The sequence below is a fragment of the Hylobates moloch genome, unplaced genomic scaffold (genome assembly GCF_009828535.3).
Source record: "Hylobates moloch isolate HMO894 unplaced genomic scaffold, HMol_V3 SCAFFOLD_1, whole genome shotgun sequence".
Classification (NCBI taxonomy): domain Eukaryota; kingdom Metazoa; phylum Chordata; class Mammalia; order Primates; family Hylobatidae; genus Hylobates; species Hylobates moloch.
Window position 1 is genome coordinate 124468148 of NW_026652276.1, and position 16817 is coordinate 124484964.

Sequence of the window (16817 nt, forward strand, 5' to 3'; positions counted from 1 at the left end):
GGAAGTGACAAGCAGAGGCCTCCCAGGGACAAGAGCTGAGAAGGATGAGCCCCTGGCTGGGCTGGGGCGGCCAAACAACTGTCTCAGTGCCCCAGGGAAAGCCCAGGTAAGGTGACATAGTGGCAAATGTCTCTCCTGGGCAAGCCTGGGACGCTTCACAAAACAGCTCTTCAGCTGAAGCCAACTTGGAAAATTCCAGGGAAAAGGAAATTTACTATGGGGCGGGAATAGCTGAGCCTTGGCTTGAAACATCCAGAGCTCAACCTGGGGCCCCAAAAGCCACTTGAAGGTCGACCTGGCCCCTAGGTCCTGCACAAGTTTTGCAGGCACAGACGCCCAAGCTTTAGGCAGGTCGCTGGCTTACAGGGGAGAAAATAGTCCCTGGGAGCACGAAGGAGGGACTCGGCCAGGCCCACCAAGAGGGAGTCCTTTAATAGAGATCGGCACAGACAGGAGACACAACAGCCCAGGCGCCCTGCTCGCACAGGCTGGGGCCCTGAGCCAACAGATGCAGTGGCTTCCTCCTCCCCCACCTGGGTGTGGGGCCATGGGGTGGAGACGGAGAGGTGGCTTTAAAAAACACAGCTGTACTAATTCTTCACTTTCACAGAGAAGGGGAACTTGGGAGCACAGCCTGCTAGAGAATCTTTACACAGAGCTGAATCTGAGAGCCCACCCACCCACCTCGGCCGGGCCGAAGCTCACTGTCCCCCACCCACTGGAGGTTCCTCCCTGATCTGTCTGCACATGGGAAGGAGCAGAGAGCACAGGGAGACCGGGCTGTACAACAGGAACATGCTGGCTGGACAGCTGGCTCCCCTCTCCCAGCTGTTAGTGTTTCTACACTATGTACATTGTTGTGCTTTGTAGCTCCCCCACCCCGAGGCCTCTGCTTGAAGCTGGAGTGGGGAGAGGAACCTGACACCACACACGGCTGGGCTGCCAGAGCTCCAGGCCCCCAAGAGGCTGCCATTCAGCGAGGTTCCAAGAGCTGGACTGCTGGGCACAGGGGCCACTGGAGCCAAAGGCCCAGGTGACAGAGCCAGCCCTGCCAGATGCCCAGCTCTGCCCAGTGGAGGAGTTGTTGAAACAGAAGGATCAATGCTGGACAAGAAGCAGGCTGGGTGGGGGCAGGCAGGGGTGGAAGGACAAGGTGTGAGGCTGTGAGACCAGGGGTGTGAGATGTGTGTGTGGACAAGGCTGGACAGGGCTGGGCAGGGGCACCTCAGCAAAAATCGTTCTGCAGCAGCAGGCTTGGTAGAGGGAGGTGGCGAGGGCTGCCGGCCTGGGAGCCCCTCCAATCGAGCACAGGGCTGCTTCCAATTCAGGGGCAGGGCTGGTGGCAGAAGGCTGTGGCTCCAGGTGTGTTTTGGGGGAGGTTTGGGAAAGACCACCGGGTGTCCCATGGGGCTGGGCATAAGGGCAGGGCTGTGGTGACATCTGTGAGCATGTCCCCGCCGGGCTTGGGGTAAACACAGGATCAGTTGTTCTCAAACAGAGAGAGCAGGTCATCATTGTTGTTCGTAGGGAGGTCGGGTGGGCCCAAGTAGGACAGTAGCTCATCAGGGTTGGTCAGTTCTGGGAGCAGCTGAGGACAAAGTGAACTGTTAGCAGCTTTGGTCGCTGACTGGCCACACCTGAGTGACCATCCTGTCACCACATCCTGGCCCTGTCTCCAGGCGCAGTGGGGATGCTGAGCAGCCCCTCCTCACACAAAGGCTGGGTGCAGGGCCCCACCATAGGCCTGCATGTGCTCAAAGAGGCACACGCCACCCCCTGGGACCTCCCTGCAAGGTTGCTCTGGGGCCAGAACAGCTCGCAACGTGCTGTTCAATACCACCAGGAAACGGGACGTGAGGGAGTGCAGCCACTCCACACTCTCTCTGTGCATCAGCCTGCGTGGGGATCCCCACTGTGATGCCCCAACGTGAATGCTGGTGGTGGAATTCCACGCCCCTAGGATTTTCTGCTTGGAGCTGTTCTTCCTAACTTTTTTCATGTTGAACTTCAATGAGTTTCTATTATGGTCCAGGGACAGTCAGTTCTGTCTTTCATGTACTGAGTTTGCACTCCCATTCCACCTGTGAGTCAAGACCCAGGGCTACTGAGCAAATTGACAGATGAAATTTGACTCCAAGGACCATGCTGTCAGCTTCCAGTGCAGTCTCCTCTGAGGACTCTGCGTCCACCCGTATGGCATCCAGGCCCCTCATGAACACAAATGTGGTACATCGCATCCCACCCGCAGCTACTCCAGGTATCTAACTCATGAACAAAAGCTGCATTTAACTGACCTTATCTGACCGGCTCTCTGAGGGGTCACTGTCTTCCCTTCCAGAAAGCACCCGGAACAGACACACCACCTCTAGCCCTGGCTCCCACGCACTCCCCAGCATGGGGCCTGGTACTCACGTCCAGAGCTGGTTCCGGGGCCTCCCCAGCTCCAGATATGCTGGGGGGCCCCATCACGCCTGTGGCAGGACTGAAGGCCAGTTCGCCCGTGGGTCCTAAGCTCGCTTGGCCCAAGGACTGCCGGGACGCTGGGGGAGGGTTTGAATGGTGCAGTTGGGGACCTGGAGGGGCCCCAAGGTTGGAGGTGTGTAGTCCTGGTGTCCCAGGATTGTGAGTGGGGTCCAGGTGACCTGCTGGTGCCATCTGAAAACAGAGAGAAGAACTTGTTAAAACAGCTCAGGGGCTCCCCTGGGGAGACAGGCCCCCTTGGCCTCTCGGCATGGCACTGACCTGGCCTGGGAGGCAGGCGGTAGACTTCTCTGGAGTCAGGAGGCTGCTGGGAATGTCAGACTGGTAGGAGATGGGGGGTGGCCCCGGGGTGAACTCAGCAAGGGTTGGGGTGCTGGGCGTGGTGGGTGGGAAGGACTCTGGGAAAGTTCCAGGCCCCAGGAAGCTGGAACCTGTGAGAGGAGAGTCGGGGCCTGGGTGAGGGCTGGGGAAAGCCACCGCTGGCAGAGGGGCCAGGAGGGAGGCTGGCTGTGGCATGGGTGGGACTTGCAGTGCTCACCCACAAACAACAGCGGGTTTTGCAGAAGTCGCTATTTGGAAAAGGGCATTTCTTCTCATTGCTGCCAAGGGAATTGGCCTTGGGACATTCCTAGGAGTGAAGGTCTCGGAGGTTATAGGAATGGGAGCAGCCACAAACAAATGCACCACGCGTGTGAGGTGGGTCCCAGAGGGGGGCCCCAGATGGGGCCAGTCCTGTGAAGTGTTGCAGCCAGGAGCCCCTTAATCCAAACAGGGGGAAGGAAGGGTGGAGGCCCCACTGTCTGTTTTCTGGGACCATAGCCGAGACTGTGCCTTCACCGCCACGTCCCTGAGATGGGAGGGGCTGGAGGTGCCCCGCGGCATGTTTTGTGTGGAAACACTGATAACCTAGGTGTGTGACCTGCGCATAGCCACATTCTTGCAGGTGAGGAGACTGATCTGGGGAGAGGAGCCATATGCCCAGGGTCATCTGAGGTTCAAGGCTAGCCTGCTGTACTTACCCTGGCCAGGGTAGTCGCTGGGGGCAGGGACTGAGGGGGGCTGCAGGGGGGCAAAGGGGGCAGCGCCGGGGCCCAGGGCGGCGATCATCTCCATCACGCTGGGCATGAGCACGTGGGCGGGGCTCACGGTGCGGCAGCGCTTCAGTGCTGGCCCGTCCGGCTCCTCCTTGATGTGCATGTCAGGCTTCACGGGCACTGGCTTCCAGCTGCATGTGGGGTCGATGGTGATCTCCTCATAGTCAGAGCTGGGCAGGGACAGGTGGGGAATGGTTACTTCCTGGCCTGCTGCTGGCCCGGCACCCACTGCCCCTCCCAGCCCTGGGCTAAGTTTCCGGGCAGGTTCCCCCACTCAAATGCTTGCTTCCACCCAGCACCTTCCACATCGAGCAGGACACTGGGCCCAGCACCAACACTCAGGTAGGACACACACGCTGTCTCTGGCCTGGAATCCAGCCTGCTCCATGCCGGAAAGAGGCTGGAAGGCTACACTTGGCAAGGGACATCCCCTGACACGTCCTGGGGCTGCCATCCAGTGGCCACAGATGTGGGGATCACAGGAAGAGGATGCTTACTTCTGAATGTAAATCAGGATGCCCAGCATGTACTGGTCCACCTCCAGGCCCTCCAGCAAAGCTGTCTTGCTGTGGGGAAAAAAAGGGACACAGCTCAGAGACCTTGCACAACCTTGTCCTGGGCACAGGCCCTGTCATTTCTCAGCCCTGTCAGCTGTGACCCTGCATGAGGCAATCCTGTGTGAGGCAACTGAACAAGGTAACTCTGTGTGAGCTGACCCTACGTGAGGTGACAGTACAAGGTGACCCTGTGTGACTGACCCTTGTGTGAGGTGAAAATATGAGGTGATCCTGTGCATGTGGTGACCCTGTGTGAAGTGACTCTGCACAAGGTGACTGCATGAGATGACCCTGCATAAGGCCACCCTATACGAGCTCTCTGCGCTGAGCTGCACAATCCCAGTCCATGCGGTGACTTCTCCCACCAGGCTCGTGTCTTTGATGATGCTGTTGGAGGTTTCACCCATGAAAGCTTCTAAAAGCACCAGCCCCTCCCCCATCACATGCTGCATCTGAGACTCACTTGCACACAGGACACCTCCAAGTCCCCCGCTCACAGTTGAGCTGCAGGTACGACTCCAGGTCAAAGCACTGTAGAGAGATGGGGAGAAAGTCAGTTTCTCATTGTGGGTAGGACAAGGAAAACCTGGTCACTCTGCAATCCATTGTCATGCATAACTGAGATACTGCATGTACCAGGTTTTCACTGCAACATCATTCTAATGGATCAAGGTTGGGAACAGCCCAAACAGCTCTCACTGGGACTGGAATGCCATGTGGCCAAAGCAAGAATTGGGCAGCTGTGCTGACTGGGACCCACTTCCAGAACATGGTGTTTTTGTTTTGTTTCGAGACAGAGTCTCGCTCTATCACCCAGGCTGGAGTGCAGTGGCTCGATCTCAGCTCATTGCAACCTCCGCCTCCCAGGTTCAAGCGATTCTCCTACCTCAGCCTCCTGAGTAGCTGGGATTACAGGCACACACCACCATGCCCCAGCTAATTGTTGTATTTTTAGTAGAGACAGGGTTTCACCATGCTGGCCAGGCTGGTCTCAAACTCCTTACCTCGATCCACCCACCTCGGTCTCCCAAAGTGCTAGGATTACAGGCATGAGCCACCGCGCCCAGCCTCAGAACATGGTGTTAAAAGAAGAAAAACGACAGCACAGAGCAATTTGTGCAATAGGACCACTATGTAACCACAGAGACAGCGGGCTGTGCGTCTACTTGTCCATACCCAGAGTATTTCTGCAAAGACAGATACTAATGATGGTCACCCTCGGGGGTAGGGCAGGAAGACTGGACCCTGCAATCTTATGCCTTTCAAAACTTGAACCCATGAATGAAGCAGGCGTAAAAAAGTCAGTAAAATGATAATTATATTTGGAAGAAAAAATAGCCTAGTCTTGGGGAAGCCAGGCCCACCTGCCTCCTTGGCGTGAGAGGCCTGTCCTGTCAGCCTGACAGCCAAGGCACTCGGAGTTCACATCTGTCCAGAGAATGACACTGATGTATCAACTCAAGATATTTTAGCAGCAGCAAATTCCGGCAAGGCTCTGCAGTAACCACCTACCTGTATGTGGCGACAGTCATGACCTCGGGCGGGGAGCTGGATCCTGCGGAAGGTGATGGGGCACTTCAGGGACACCTTGATAGCTGTCTGCTCCACTCCGTCCTCTCCGTTGGGCCCAGGGGTGCCAGGGATGGTGCCGCTGCTGAAGTTCCGCTTTACTGACATCAACAAGGTAAAGGACTTGAGTAAAGGGTCCCCAAGATGGGGAGGTGTGAATGGGGATGCCAACGAGGCAGGGACCCAGTCACTGACCCACTGACAGCTCTGAGGGGCCACCTGGAGCTAACCACTGCCCCTACTGCAGAGCTACCTGTCCAAGGAGATGACCTGGTATGACATGAGGAGGTGCCCACAAGGAGGATGGTTGGGATTGGGCATGGGCCACACAGAATGGGGATGGCTGCCTGGCAGCTGAGGGGCAGGGGCCACTCACTCTTGGTGATGCAGTGCTCAGCAGGCAGGAGGCGTTTTTTGAGGAGGCCCTGCAGCACCGAGCGGACGGACGGGCGGTGTACTAGCTGCAGCACGAAGAGGTGGGACTGCAATACAATGGGAGGATGTCATCGGGGGGACTTGGGCCAGGGACCACCCTGGCCAGGTAAAGGGTGTGCTGGGGGGTGTGTGTCAGGGGCTGCCAGGTGGGGGAGGGACAAGGCTGAGGGCAGGGTGAGCTGGGGGTGGGGGGTCAGCCAGCAAAACTCCTCAGTGGCTTGGCCCCATCCAGCTGCCTTTCCTGGCCTCAGCACCCTGCCCACACTTGTACCCATCTCTACAGCTGTGCTGGGCATCCTGCCGGTCTAACCATTGCCCAGTCACCACCTCTCCACGAAGAGAATCATCTCAAGTCCCCTTGAACGTTCCCCCTGCTCGCACATCCACAGTCACAGATGCTGGGTCTGTGTTGACATCTGCCACATCCCAGAGAATGTGGTGTGTGGCCAACGCGTCCCCAAGGCCCTCACGCCCAGGCTGACTAGTGCACTCATAAGCCATGTCTTTCTCCTCTGGCCCAAGGGTGACCCTGATGCTTGCTAGAACCGGTAATGCTTGATCAGCCGGGGACTCCGAGCTCCATGAGCTCTCTGCATATCCTGGTTTCTCTTACATAATTAATGTGAGCATCAAATCTAGTCAATTTATTCTAACTGGAAAACAGCTAGGGTGTATTACTGGATCGCTTTCCTAAAGGGCAAGGATGACAGATTAAAATGGAAATATAAGGCAGTAACAAAGAGAAGCAATGCATTTTTCTGAAATAATACCCACGTCCTGCTCTCCACCCCCAAGGGGGCACACATGCTACAGCAGGCGGCGGGCAGCAAAACAGCAGGCGGCGGCATGATCTGATGGTGCTGCAGCCCGGCCCGCCCATGTCCTGGCTCCGTTCCCACTGCGCCGCTGGGCCAGGGCCCGCCCACACCCCGCCCCACCCCACGGCACCGCCCCCTCGGCGCAGGACACGCACGCAGCAGCAGGCGGTGACGGTGATCTGGATGGTGTTGCGGCCTGGCTGGCACACGTGCTTCAGGTAGAGTGGCTTGTGCGAGGTCTTGTTGTCGCCACGCTCGATGGTGAGCGGCGTGGCATTGACGCTGACCTGCACCGAGGCTGGCCAGTTGGTGTTCATCTGCCGGTCCTCGTGGTGGTAGCACTTGAACTGCAGCTCCAGGTCAGGCCTGCTCAGGAAGATGGGTGGACACCCAGAAAAGGGGCCCTGAGAGTGTGGGAGGAGGAACAGAGCCTCGTGGGGGTCAGGTGGGGGCCAGGCGGAGCTCACCTCAGCATCAGGGTCTTGTAGACTGAGTCTCGCAGCTGGAAGACGTGGTTGCTTACAGCCAGGTTGTGCTGCAGGCGGAAGGGCTCCAGGACCACCCCATCGCGCACAGGGAAGGTCAGCCGCAACTCGTCACAAGGCCCGCTTCCTGGGAGCAGAGGCCACTGGCTGTGAGCTGGGTTGCCCCAGCCAGAGCGTCTTGTGCCACTCAAGGAGGGCAGCGGCTCCCCAGCCACCTTCCCCACAGGGACCTTGGCGAAGGGAGCCCCTCCTGTCAGGCACTGCTTGGCAGGCCTGAGTGGTGCCCTGGGGCTGGGGCCACGCACAGCATCTCTCCTGAGGCCTGGGCATTCGGTCGTGATGTTCTGTCTTGCCTCCTGCCTCAGCAGCCCAGCCCAGTGTCCCCTAAACCATAATAGGGGAACATGTCCCCAGCCCAGACAAAAAGTGTTTCCAGTGCTTTCAGAGAGACTGGGAGGCCAAGGTGTGTGAGGGCCTCCTGCAATTGCCCTACAGCTCCGTTTAGAGTTCTACGATCCCAACTTCTGCTGCTGTGGGCTCCCTGGAATGGGCTTCCGGGGTTCATAAATCCCCTGAAATTATATACAACATTTTGCGCACAGGGGTATTTTTCTAGAGAGAAGAGCCACAGCCTCCTTTGCAAAGAAAGCCACAAACAGAAAAAGGTTAAGGCTTGGCACTAAGCGACTTGTCTTTAAGAAGATGGAATCCTTGGCCTTTTTTTTTTTTTTAAGACAAGGTCTTGCTTTGTCACCCAGATTGAAGTGCAGTGGCAAGATCATACTCACGGTAACCTTGAACTCTTGTGCTCAGCCTCCCAAGGTGCTGGGATTACAAGTGTGAGCCACCACACCCAGCCCTTTTCTTAGGGATATGGCAGCCACCCGCTGTCCCCCAAGCTCCTACAGGACTCTCTGGAGTCCTGTGATTCCCCCATGCCCACCCTGGCCTTGTCATCCCATTGTCCCAAGAGTGGACAGACTTACCAGAGGGCGATGAGTGCAAGGAGTTGAGGTTGGGCTTGAGATCAGGCAAGAAGGGAGACTTGACCTCTTGGCTTGGTGACATATAAGGGACGCTGCTGCTTGGGGTCATGGGTGGCGTGGGGTTCCCTGGCAGTGGGGAACTGGGATAGCCCGGGATGGAACGGGTAGGCTGTAGGGTTGAGCACAAACAGTCAAGGCAGATTGCCAGGGTGGATGGGAGTGGAGTCTGTTCACGGAGCACCCACTGGGAACCATGATAACAGAGGTGGACAGGAGGCAGCCCCAGGGGTGCCTGCCCTGTCACCCTCTCTCCATATGCCCACCCCGTGAGCCTCCCGGCCCATCCTCCCGGCCAGGCCCCCTACCCCACTCAGGCCAGGTTGGCTGTAGCTGACGCTGCCCCCGTTGAAGCTGGCGCCCTGCCCGTTGAACTGCTCTGTGGGCTGCGGGAGAGAAAACTGCATGCACCTGGGGCTCCAGCCTGACCCCTGCCGGGCCCCCTGGACCTGACCCTAGAAGCCCACCATACACAGTCTTCTTTACACTCTCTTGTATTTTCCAAATAATCTACAAGTAACACTACTTAAAGCAATCATAGCCACAGACGAAAATGAGCAAACAGGTCGGAGGGAATGAAAAGACAAAGGCACGCTAAGCCCTCCTCCTCTCCTCCAAGCTGCACCACCTGGCACACCCAGGCTCCCAGGGAGGTGCGCTCTGCCCATGCACCCGAAAGGGTACATGGCCAGCAGCGAGGGCCTGTCCTCTCACTGGATTTCTCTGCAGCAAGCAGAAGGAATGAAGACACTTTTCCATACAGAACATTCAAATGTCTTAGGTGCCTGCCTGCTGCTCCCTGCACGGGATACCCGAGATATATGAATCTTGTAGAGGGTCCTTTCGAACTGGATCCCAAACCCCAGGAGCTGCTCCTGCACTGGTCAGAATGCCCCCACCCCCCACTCCCCATCTCCTGTAGAGCTGTGGTCCATGAGCACACATGGACCTACACATCCTGCTGGCCCCTTTAGCCACCCTGTCGCTCTTGAGGACAGGACTGCCCCAAGGTCCCCTGTCCCACAGCACTCAGCATGGAGCCCGGCACAGGGCCTAGAGGAGCCTGCCCTACCTTGTAGTGCAGTCCCGTGGGGCCGGGCACGGACAGGGACTGGGTCATGCCCTGCTGCAGGGGCAACCTGTGCCCAGGGTAGGAAGGGGAGGGGGCAGGGGGCTGCCCAGGGCTGGGCGCAAACTGGGCGGTGCTGGGTGCGTACTGGCCTCCTTGCAGATACTGCTGCCCTGGATACACCTGAACAAGAGGCAAAATGCCCGAGGGGAGAAAAAAGGCATCAGGGGAGCTGGTTCCAGAAGGAAAGCGGAGTCTCATGTGTGGCACGGTTGGGGGAATGGAGATTTCCTGGTCCCCTTGAAGATTCTGCTGTGACACTGTCAGGCACAGGCAGTTCTCACATGCAGAAGTCTGTTTTTTTTTTTTTAAATTTGAGACAGTCTCACTCTGTCACCCAGGCTGAAGTGCAGTGGTGCAATCTTGGCTCACTGCAGCCTCCACCTCCTGGGTTTGAGCAATTCTCCTGCCTCAGCCTCCCAAGTAGCTGGGATTACAGGTGCACACCACCACACCCGGCTAATGCTTTTTGTATTTTTATTAGAGATGGGGTTTCACCATGCTGGCCAGGCTGGTCTTGAACTCCTGACCTCGTGATCCACCCGCCTTGGCCTCCCAAAGTGCTGGGATTACAGGTGTGAGCCACTGCACCCGGCCTAATTTTTTGTATTGTTAGTAGAGATGGGGTTTCACCACATTGGCCAGGCTGGTCTTGAACTCCTGACCTCAAGTGATTCACCTGCCTCAGCCTCCCAAAGTGTTGGGATTACAGGCGTGAGCCACCGTGCCCAGCTTTGGCTTTTTTCTTTTTTGAAACAGGGTCTCACTCCTGTTGCCCAGCCTGAAGTGCAGGGGAGCGATCACAGCTTACTGCACCCTCAACTTTCTGGGTTCAGGTGATCCTCCCACCTCTGCCTCCCAAGTAGCTGTGACTACAGGCACATGCCACCACACCAGGCTAATTTTTGTAGAGACAGGGTTTCGCCATGTTGCCCAGGCTGGTCTCAAACCACTGAGCTCAAGGGATTCACCCTCCTTGGTTTCCCAAAGTGCAGGGACTACAGGCGTGAGCCACCATGCCCGGCCAGAAGCCTGCTCTTTACCACAGCTCTAAAGAGTGCCTGGGTGAGGAAGTTGGTACCCAAGGCCCCAAACTAGGTGACCTGGACACTCACCTCAGAGTAGGTTCTCTTGACCCCCTGTCGGGGCAGTGGCTGGGCCTGGGGAGGCCCAGGATACCCATGTTGGGGCAGACGCTGCCCTGCATACAAGGGTGTCATTCCTGCTGCCCGGGTGGGGTTCATAGCCATGGGGGAGAGGCCAGAGGGGCCCATCACCCCTCCTATGCCAGTAGGGTTCATGCCAGTGGGGACACTAGGCCCCCGGGGACCTCCATGCTGCAGAAACTGGCTGTTAAAAGACTGTCCGGCCCCCATCTAGGAAGAGAAAAAAGAAGAATGGTCCAGGTTCCACCCACAAAGGGCTCCAAAAGATAGGCATACCACCCACCCACCCATGTGGGCACCATACCCTTTCAGGACACCCCAGAAACCTCTCCCCTCAGACCCTCACTCCTTCCCACACATCTCTCTTTTACTGGCTTCGTGAGCCCTGGCATATTCCATGCTTGTCCCTGGAGCCCACTGTCTGGCTGAGTATCTCCTCCCAGGCCCTCAGGCTGGCTACCATGTGGGAGGAGCTGCTGAGGGGGGCTCACCGCTCCATACTGGCTCAGCTCCTGGCTCTGCTTCTCCTGGAGAGCAGCCACTGTGGCTGTGGCTGTGGCGGTGGCAGTGGCTGCTGCAGCAGCCACAGCCGCAGCAGCTGCCGCTTGCGTGAAGTCAGTGGAGGGTCTTGCAGCATGTGAGGGGAGGCCCAGGCCCCCCGGGCCGCCTGCATACCTGCAGGAGACACAGGATTGCCACGCTGTCTGCGTGGGCTCATGAGGGCCAGGACCGTGCTCACCCCAGAGGCATGCAGCACCCAGGGGGAGCCCATTCTTTCTAGACCCTCCACTACAGCTGTCAGGAAGCAGAGAGGCAACGTCCAGCTGATCAGCGCCACAGTTCTGAAGTGCCTGCCAGATTATGGCTCCTAGCATACCTGCCAGGTGAGGGGACTTGCTTACCCAGTGGTGAAGCTGGGGGCCCCAGGGTAGCCCCCGCGGCTATACACGCCTTGCTGCACGTAGCCCTTGTTGGCGCCGCCTTCAGCAAACGCCTGCTGTCCCAGGCACTGTGGGGAGGTCAAGGCGGAGCTGCCCCCTGCCACACCAGGCATCATGGAGCTGCCAGAGGGACTCCCTGCAGGGCCCATGGGGTTCCCCAAAACCTATGAGGAAGCAGGAATCACCAAAGGGAACCAGCCAAACAATGTGCTTCATGCAGCAGCTCCAAAGTGCTAGAAACCAACAGGCCTGGCAAGCGGGTTGGGGGAGAGGTGGCGGGGACAGGGTATAGCACGGGAAGCAGGGAAAGCAGCTGTCCACAGGTAGGTTGGGGCATTTTATGAAGGCTAGGTGAAGACAGGAGAAGAAAATCCCACAGCAGGTGTGGAAAGAGAACCAGTGTCCAAAGACTTAGGGGACTCAGGAGGCCCAATCCTCATGTCATGCCTCAGCCTGTCCTCACCTCTCAGCCTCTTCGTCTCTCAGAGCTCTGAGGAGGCACTAAGCACTGCTAAGTGCTGAGAGGCTCTATCTGCTTGGGGGTGGGGCACCAGTGGGTGCTTACCTGGCTCTGTGTCGCGTTGCCAACTCCCCACACAGTAGTGACCACGGACAGCGATCCAGCTGGCTGAGTGGCGCTTTGTTGCCAAGGCACAGACTCATATGCGAATGAACCATCACTGCAGGGAAAGAGGCTGCTGAGACTTGGGTCAGGAAGCCATTGGTGTCCAAGAGTCCAGGATCTTCCAGAAATGCCACCCCCAACCCCAGGGCCTGAGGGGTGGGCAGAGGCGCCCACACTCACCCGTGTGGCGCGGGGGGCAGGGCAGGTTTCATGGGGTTCATGGAGTTCATTGGCAATGGAGCAGCCTACAGGCCGGGTCTGACAGTTTTTATCTGGAACTCAGTTGCTCTGGCTGCCCGACAGGAAGGAAGGGATGTTAGCTGAGATGCAGCCAGGAGACCCTTTCAGCAGGGTAGAGGGACCCCGGTGCCAGCAGGCCCCACCTCTTTCTCAGTGAGGGACCCCTGGGCTCTGATGGCAGGCAAGACAGTGGAGGGGCCTAGTACTGACCCACCCTACCCACTCTGGAGAGGCTCTGCCCCCACAAATCCAGCAGGGAGGCCAGCATGAACCCTTTCTGACCCAGGCCCTGCCACCCAGAGTCCCTGGATCAACCCTAGAGATGGACTTCCTGATTCCAAATACTTTCCCCACTCTCCAGCCCACACCGAGGCCTGGCTATCCATATAAGGCCAGGGACAATCCTAGCTACCCCGTGGAAACTGGGGTTTAGAGAGGAGCCAGTAGCCAGTAACCCCACAGAAGGCCCTGGCGTGAAGGACAGAGGGCCAGTGGAGGTGAGGGGACTCCCTGCTCAAGGTCTTGCCTACCCTGAGTAGCCCAGGTAGGGGCGTAGGCGGTTCTGGAGGCCAGGGGCTGAGAAAGCCAAGGAGGAGAGTGCAGGGGTGCAGTGATCACAGGAGTGCAGTGGTCAACCAACAACTTTCCATCCTGGCCTTGGGGAGGGACATGCAGGATACCTCCTGAAATGGGGTGTGGGGCCAGTAACCTGGGCCCTGGCTAGCAGCCCCTCCCAACAAGAAGGCCCTCCTTAGGGTAGTAGAAGGGCTCCAGGCCAGGGGACCTCCGACCTGACCCAGATTCCACCAAGTGGGGGCTGCCTGAGGCTGATATATATGGTCATAGGGGCCAGGCAGGCAGACCCACTGGCCCATCCATGACACCCCCAGGAGAGGGCAGGGACACACAGCACAATAGATGGAGGGCGGGCACCCACAGACCTGGCAGGGACTGCGACTTGGCCAGTGTTTCTAAGCAAGGGGCTAGGAGGGACACTGAAGCGACTCTGCAAGATGGGGCTGAGTGGATACCAGGGACCTGGTGCTCAGGACAGAGCAGCAGAGGGGGTGTGTCAGGGAGGATGCAGCAGGAGGACGCTTGCAGGACCACAGTGCTGACACCATGGGACTTCTATGTGCCACGCTAAGTTTGCTCTCCCCATTTAGTAAACAAGCCACGGAAGTGACCACACCTTCAGGCTGCTTCCGAGTGCCACGCCTTCCAACACTGCCACAAGCAAGCCCCTTAACCAAAGCAGGCCCAGACATCCCCTGGGGCCCTGCCCCTGGACTGTCCCTGAAGGGCCCTCACTGGCACTACCCTGGGTCCTGACACTCCCAGGACCACCTGCCATGTCCACCTCTGCCTGCCTGGGCTATCCACAGAGGAATACTGGCTGCAGCACAGGCCAAGCAGTGGGTGTGTGAGAGGCCGTTTCAGCTATTTCTCAGGAGTCCCCAGGCATGCTCGCCTTGGATACTACTCCCTTTTAGGGCCTACAAGGCTGCCACACACACAGACATGCCACCTGAGGTGTGCTGACCACTGGTGCCATCCTGCCCATCGCAGCACTCACATGGCCTCTCCCTGCCCCAGGAGAGGGTGGCCCCGCATTCACCTAGGCTGCCATTTCTTGTGCTGACCGAGGACCTCACCAATGGAGGTAGGAACAGCCTCACCCCTGAAAATACAGACCTGGAGATTCTGAGGGTAAGCTGTGTGCCCAGGGCCCCAGAGCAGGTGAGAAGTAGAGCTGAGCTCTGCCTGGGGAATCTAAGCATGTGGCCTTTCACTGGATCTTCCCATCACCGAGCACTGGGACTGGGGGGTACCAATTAGGGAAGAGGGAGAGGGCAGTGTTCTGGACTTCCTCACACCCTCAGGGGAGGCAAGACTTGATTCCTGGCCCATAGGCTCCTCCCCTTGCTCCCCCAGACCAAGTCCTGCCCAGGAAGCAGGGGTGAGGAAAACCAGGGGCTGATGGCTCCAGAAGGCTCCAGGCACCTGGACTCTGGGCAAGGACAGGCCTGGGAGCTGAGATGGCCCAGCCAGGCAAGGTAGGGGTGGCAATCCCAGTCCCATAGCCTGACTCAGGAATAGTGATGTTGGGGGACAGAGGAACCTGCCAACAGCCAGAAACTCCTCCCCAGAGCTGCTGGGTGGGGCCTTGAGCAGCCATACACAGATTTGAGGACTTACAATATAGACATGATAATCAAAACTGTGTGGTACCAACAGGGGAACAGAACCATGGGCCAACAGCCAAGACCAGAGAATCTGAAATTGATTTGCACAGATAGGCCCAAACGATGTCTGACAAAGGGCAAGAGCAATTCAAAGGAGGAAGGACAGCCTTTCCAACCAATGGTGCTAGGACAATGGAGCAACTGGGCATCAAAACAACAAATAACACCTAAACTTCACACGTTATACAGAAAGGAACTCAAAATGGTTTATAGATTTAACTGTAAAACATAAATCTATAAAATATTCAGGAAAAAACATAGGAGAAAATCTTTGCGATCTAGGCCAAAGAGCTCTTAGACCTGATACCAAAGGCATGATCCATAAAAGAAAAAAACTGATAAACTGGACTTCATCAAAATTAAAATTTTTCCTTCATGAAAGACCCTGCTAAGAGGATGAAAAGATAAGTTACAGGCCAGGAGAAATATTTGCAAGCTGCGTATCCAACAAAGGACTAGTATCTAGAACGTATAAAGAATTCTCGGCCAGGCACAGTGGCTCACACTTATAATCCCAGCACTTTGGGAGGCCGAGGCAGGAGGACTGCTTGAGCCCAGGAGTTCAAGACCAGTCTGGGCAACAGAGTGAGACCCCCGTCTCCTCAAGAAATTTAAAAATTAGCTGGGTATGGTGGCATGCACCTGTGGTCCCAGCTTTCCAGGAGGCTGCAGTGGGGGGATCACTTGACCCCAGAAGGTAGAAGCTGGAGTGAGACATGATCATGCCACTGTACTCCAGCCTGGATGACAGAGTGAACCATGATTTGAAAAACAAAACAAACAAAAAAAAGAATTCTCAAAACTGAAAAAAAAAAAAATTAAAATAAAAAACTCCAATTAGAAAATAAGCAAAAAACAGAGACCTTTGCCAAAGAGAATATACAGATGGCCAATAAGCATAAGAAAAGATGCTCAGCATCACTAGTCAGTGGGGAAATGCAAATTAAAACCACAGTGAGATACCACTATACATCCATCAGAATGGCTAAAATAAAAAATAGTGACATCACTAAATGCTGGCAAGGAGAAACTGGATCTCTCACACATTACTAGTGGGAATGTAAAATGTACAGCCACGCCGGGCGCGGTGGCTCACGCTTGTAATCCCAGCACTTTGGGAGGCCGAGGCGGGCGGATCACGAGGTCAGGAGATCGAGACCATGGTGAAACCCCGTCTCTACTAAAAATACAAAAAATTAGCCGGGTGAGGTGGCGGGCGCCTGTAGTCCCAGCTACTTGGAGAGGCTGAGGCAGGAGAATGGCGTGAACCCGGGAGGCGGAGCTTGCAGTGAGCCGAGATCGTGCCACTGCACTCCAGCCTGGGTGACAGAGCGAGACTCCGTCTCAAAAAAAAAAAATGTACAGCCACTCTGGAAAATAGTCTGGCCGTATCATATGGAACTAAGCAAGCAGCTACCCTACTATGACCCAGCAACTGCACTTGTACACATTTATCTCAGAGAAATGAAAACTTATGTTCACATAAAAACCTGTACACAAATGTTTATAACTGCTTTATTTGTAATAGCCATGGAATGGAAACAGCCCAGATGTCCTTCAATGGATGAATAGTTAAATCAGTGGTGGTACATCCATAGCCTGGATGCAATATAAAGGAATGAACTACTGATATATGCAACAACCTGGATGAATCTCCAGAGAATTAATGCTCAGTGGAAAAAGCCAATCCCAAGAGGCTACACGGTGTATGATTCCTTTATTTAGCATTCTTGACACACCAAAATTAGGGAAATGGAGAACAGATTGGTGATTGCCAGGGGTTAAATGTGGGGGTAAAGCAGAAAGGTACTAATCTCTTCTCCATTTCTATAATTTTGGCAGGAGGAAGGTGGGCGTGAATATAAGAAGGCAACAGGCTGGGCAGGGTGGCTCATGCCTGTAATCCCAGCACTTTGGGAGGCTGAGGTGGGTGGATCATTTGAGGTCAGGAGTTCGAAACCAGCCTGGCCAACATGGTGAAACCCCAT

At 56.4% G+C, this 16817-nt stretch overlaps 1 protein-coding gene across 7 annotated transcripts; it reads right to left on the reverse strand.

Annotated features, from left to right (window-relative positions):
- Positions 1-416: 416 nt before the first annotated feature.
- ZMIZ2 (zinc finger MIZ-type containing 2) lies at positions 417-13253 on the reverse strand. 7 transcript variants are annotated; one of them, XM_032758163.2, is made up of 19 exons: positions 13114-13251; positions 12524-12635; positions 12284-12398; positions 11680-11786; positions 11269-11452; positions 10727-10987; positions 9555-9734; positions 8791-8868; positions 8426-8594; positions 7422-7566; positions 7110-7320; positions 6078-6183; positions 5645-5802; positions 4596-4663; positions 4073-4141; positions 3501-3745; positions 2743-2912; positions 2413-2655; positions 417-1588 (listed from the first exon to the last, which is right to left on the reverse strand). In XM_032758163.2, the coding sequence occupies exons 2-19, from the start codon at positions 12571-12573 to the stop codon at positions 1481-1483; spliced, it is 2667 nt and encodes an 888-aa protein (XP_032614054.1). In that variant the 5' UTR covers positions 12574-12635; positions 13114-13251; the 3' UTR covers positions 417-1480. The 7 variants fall into 7 exon arrangements, 6 of the variants coding, with proteins under 6 accessions (XP_032614054.1, XP_032614051.1, XP_032614055.1 ...); XM_032758160.2 differs by having other exon boundaries at positions 11680-11882; XM_032758164.2 differs by lacking the exon at positions 8791-8868.
- Between the last annotated feature and the right edge of the window lie 3564 nt (positions 13254-16817).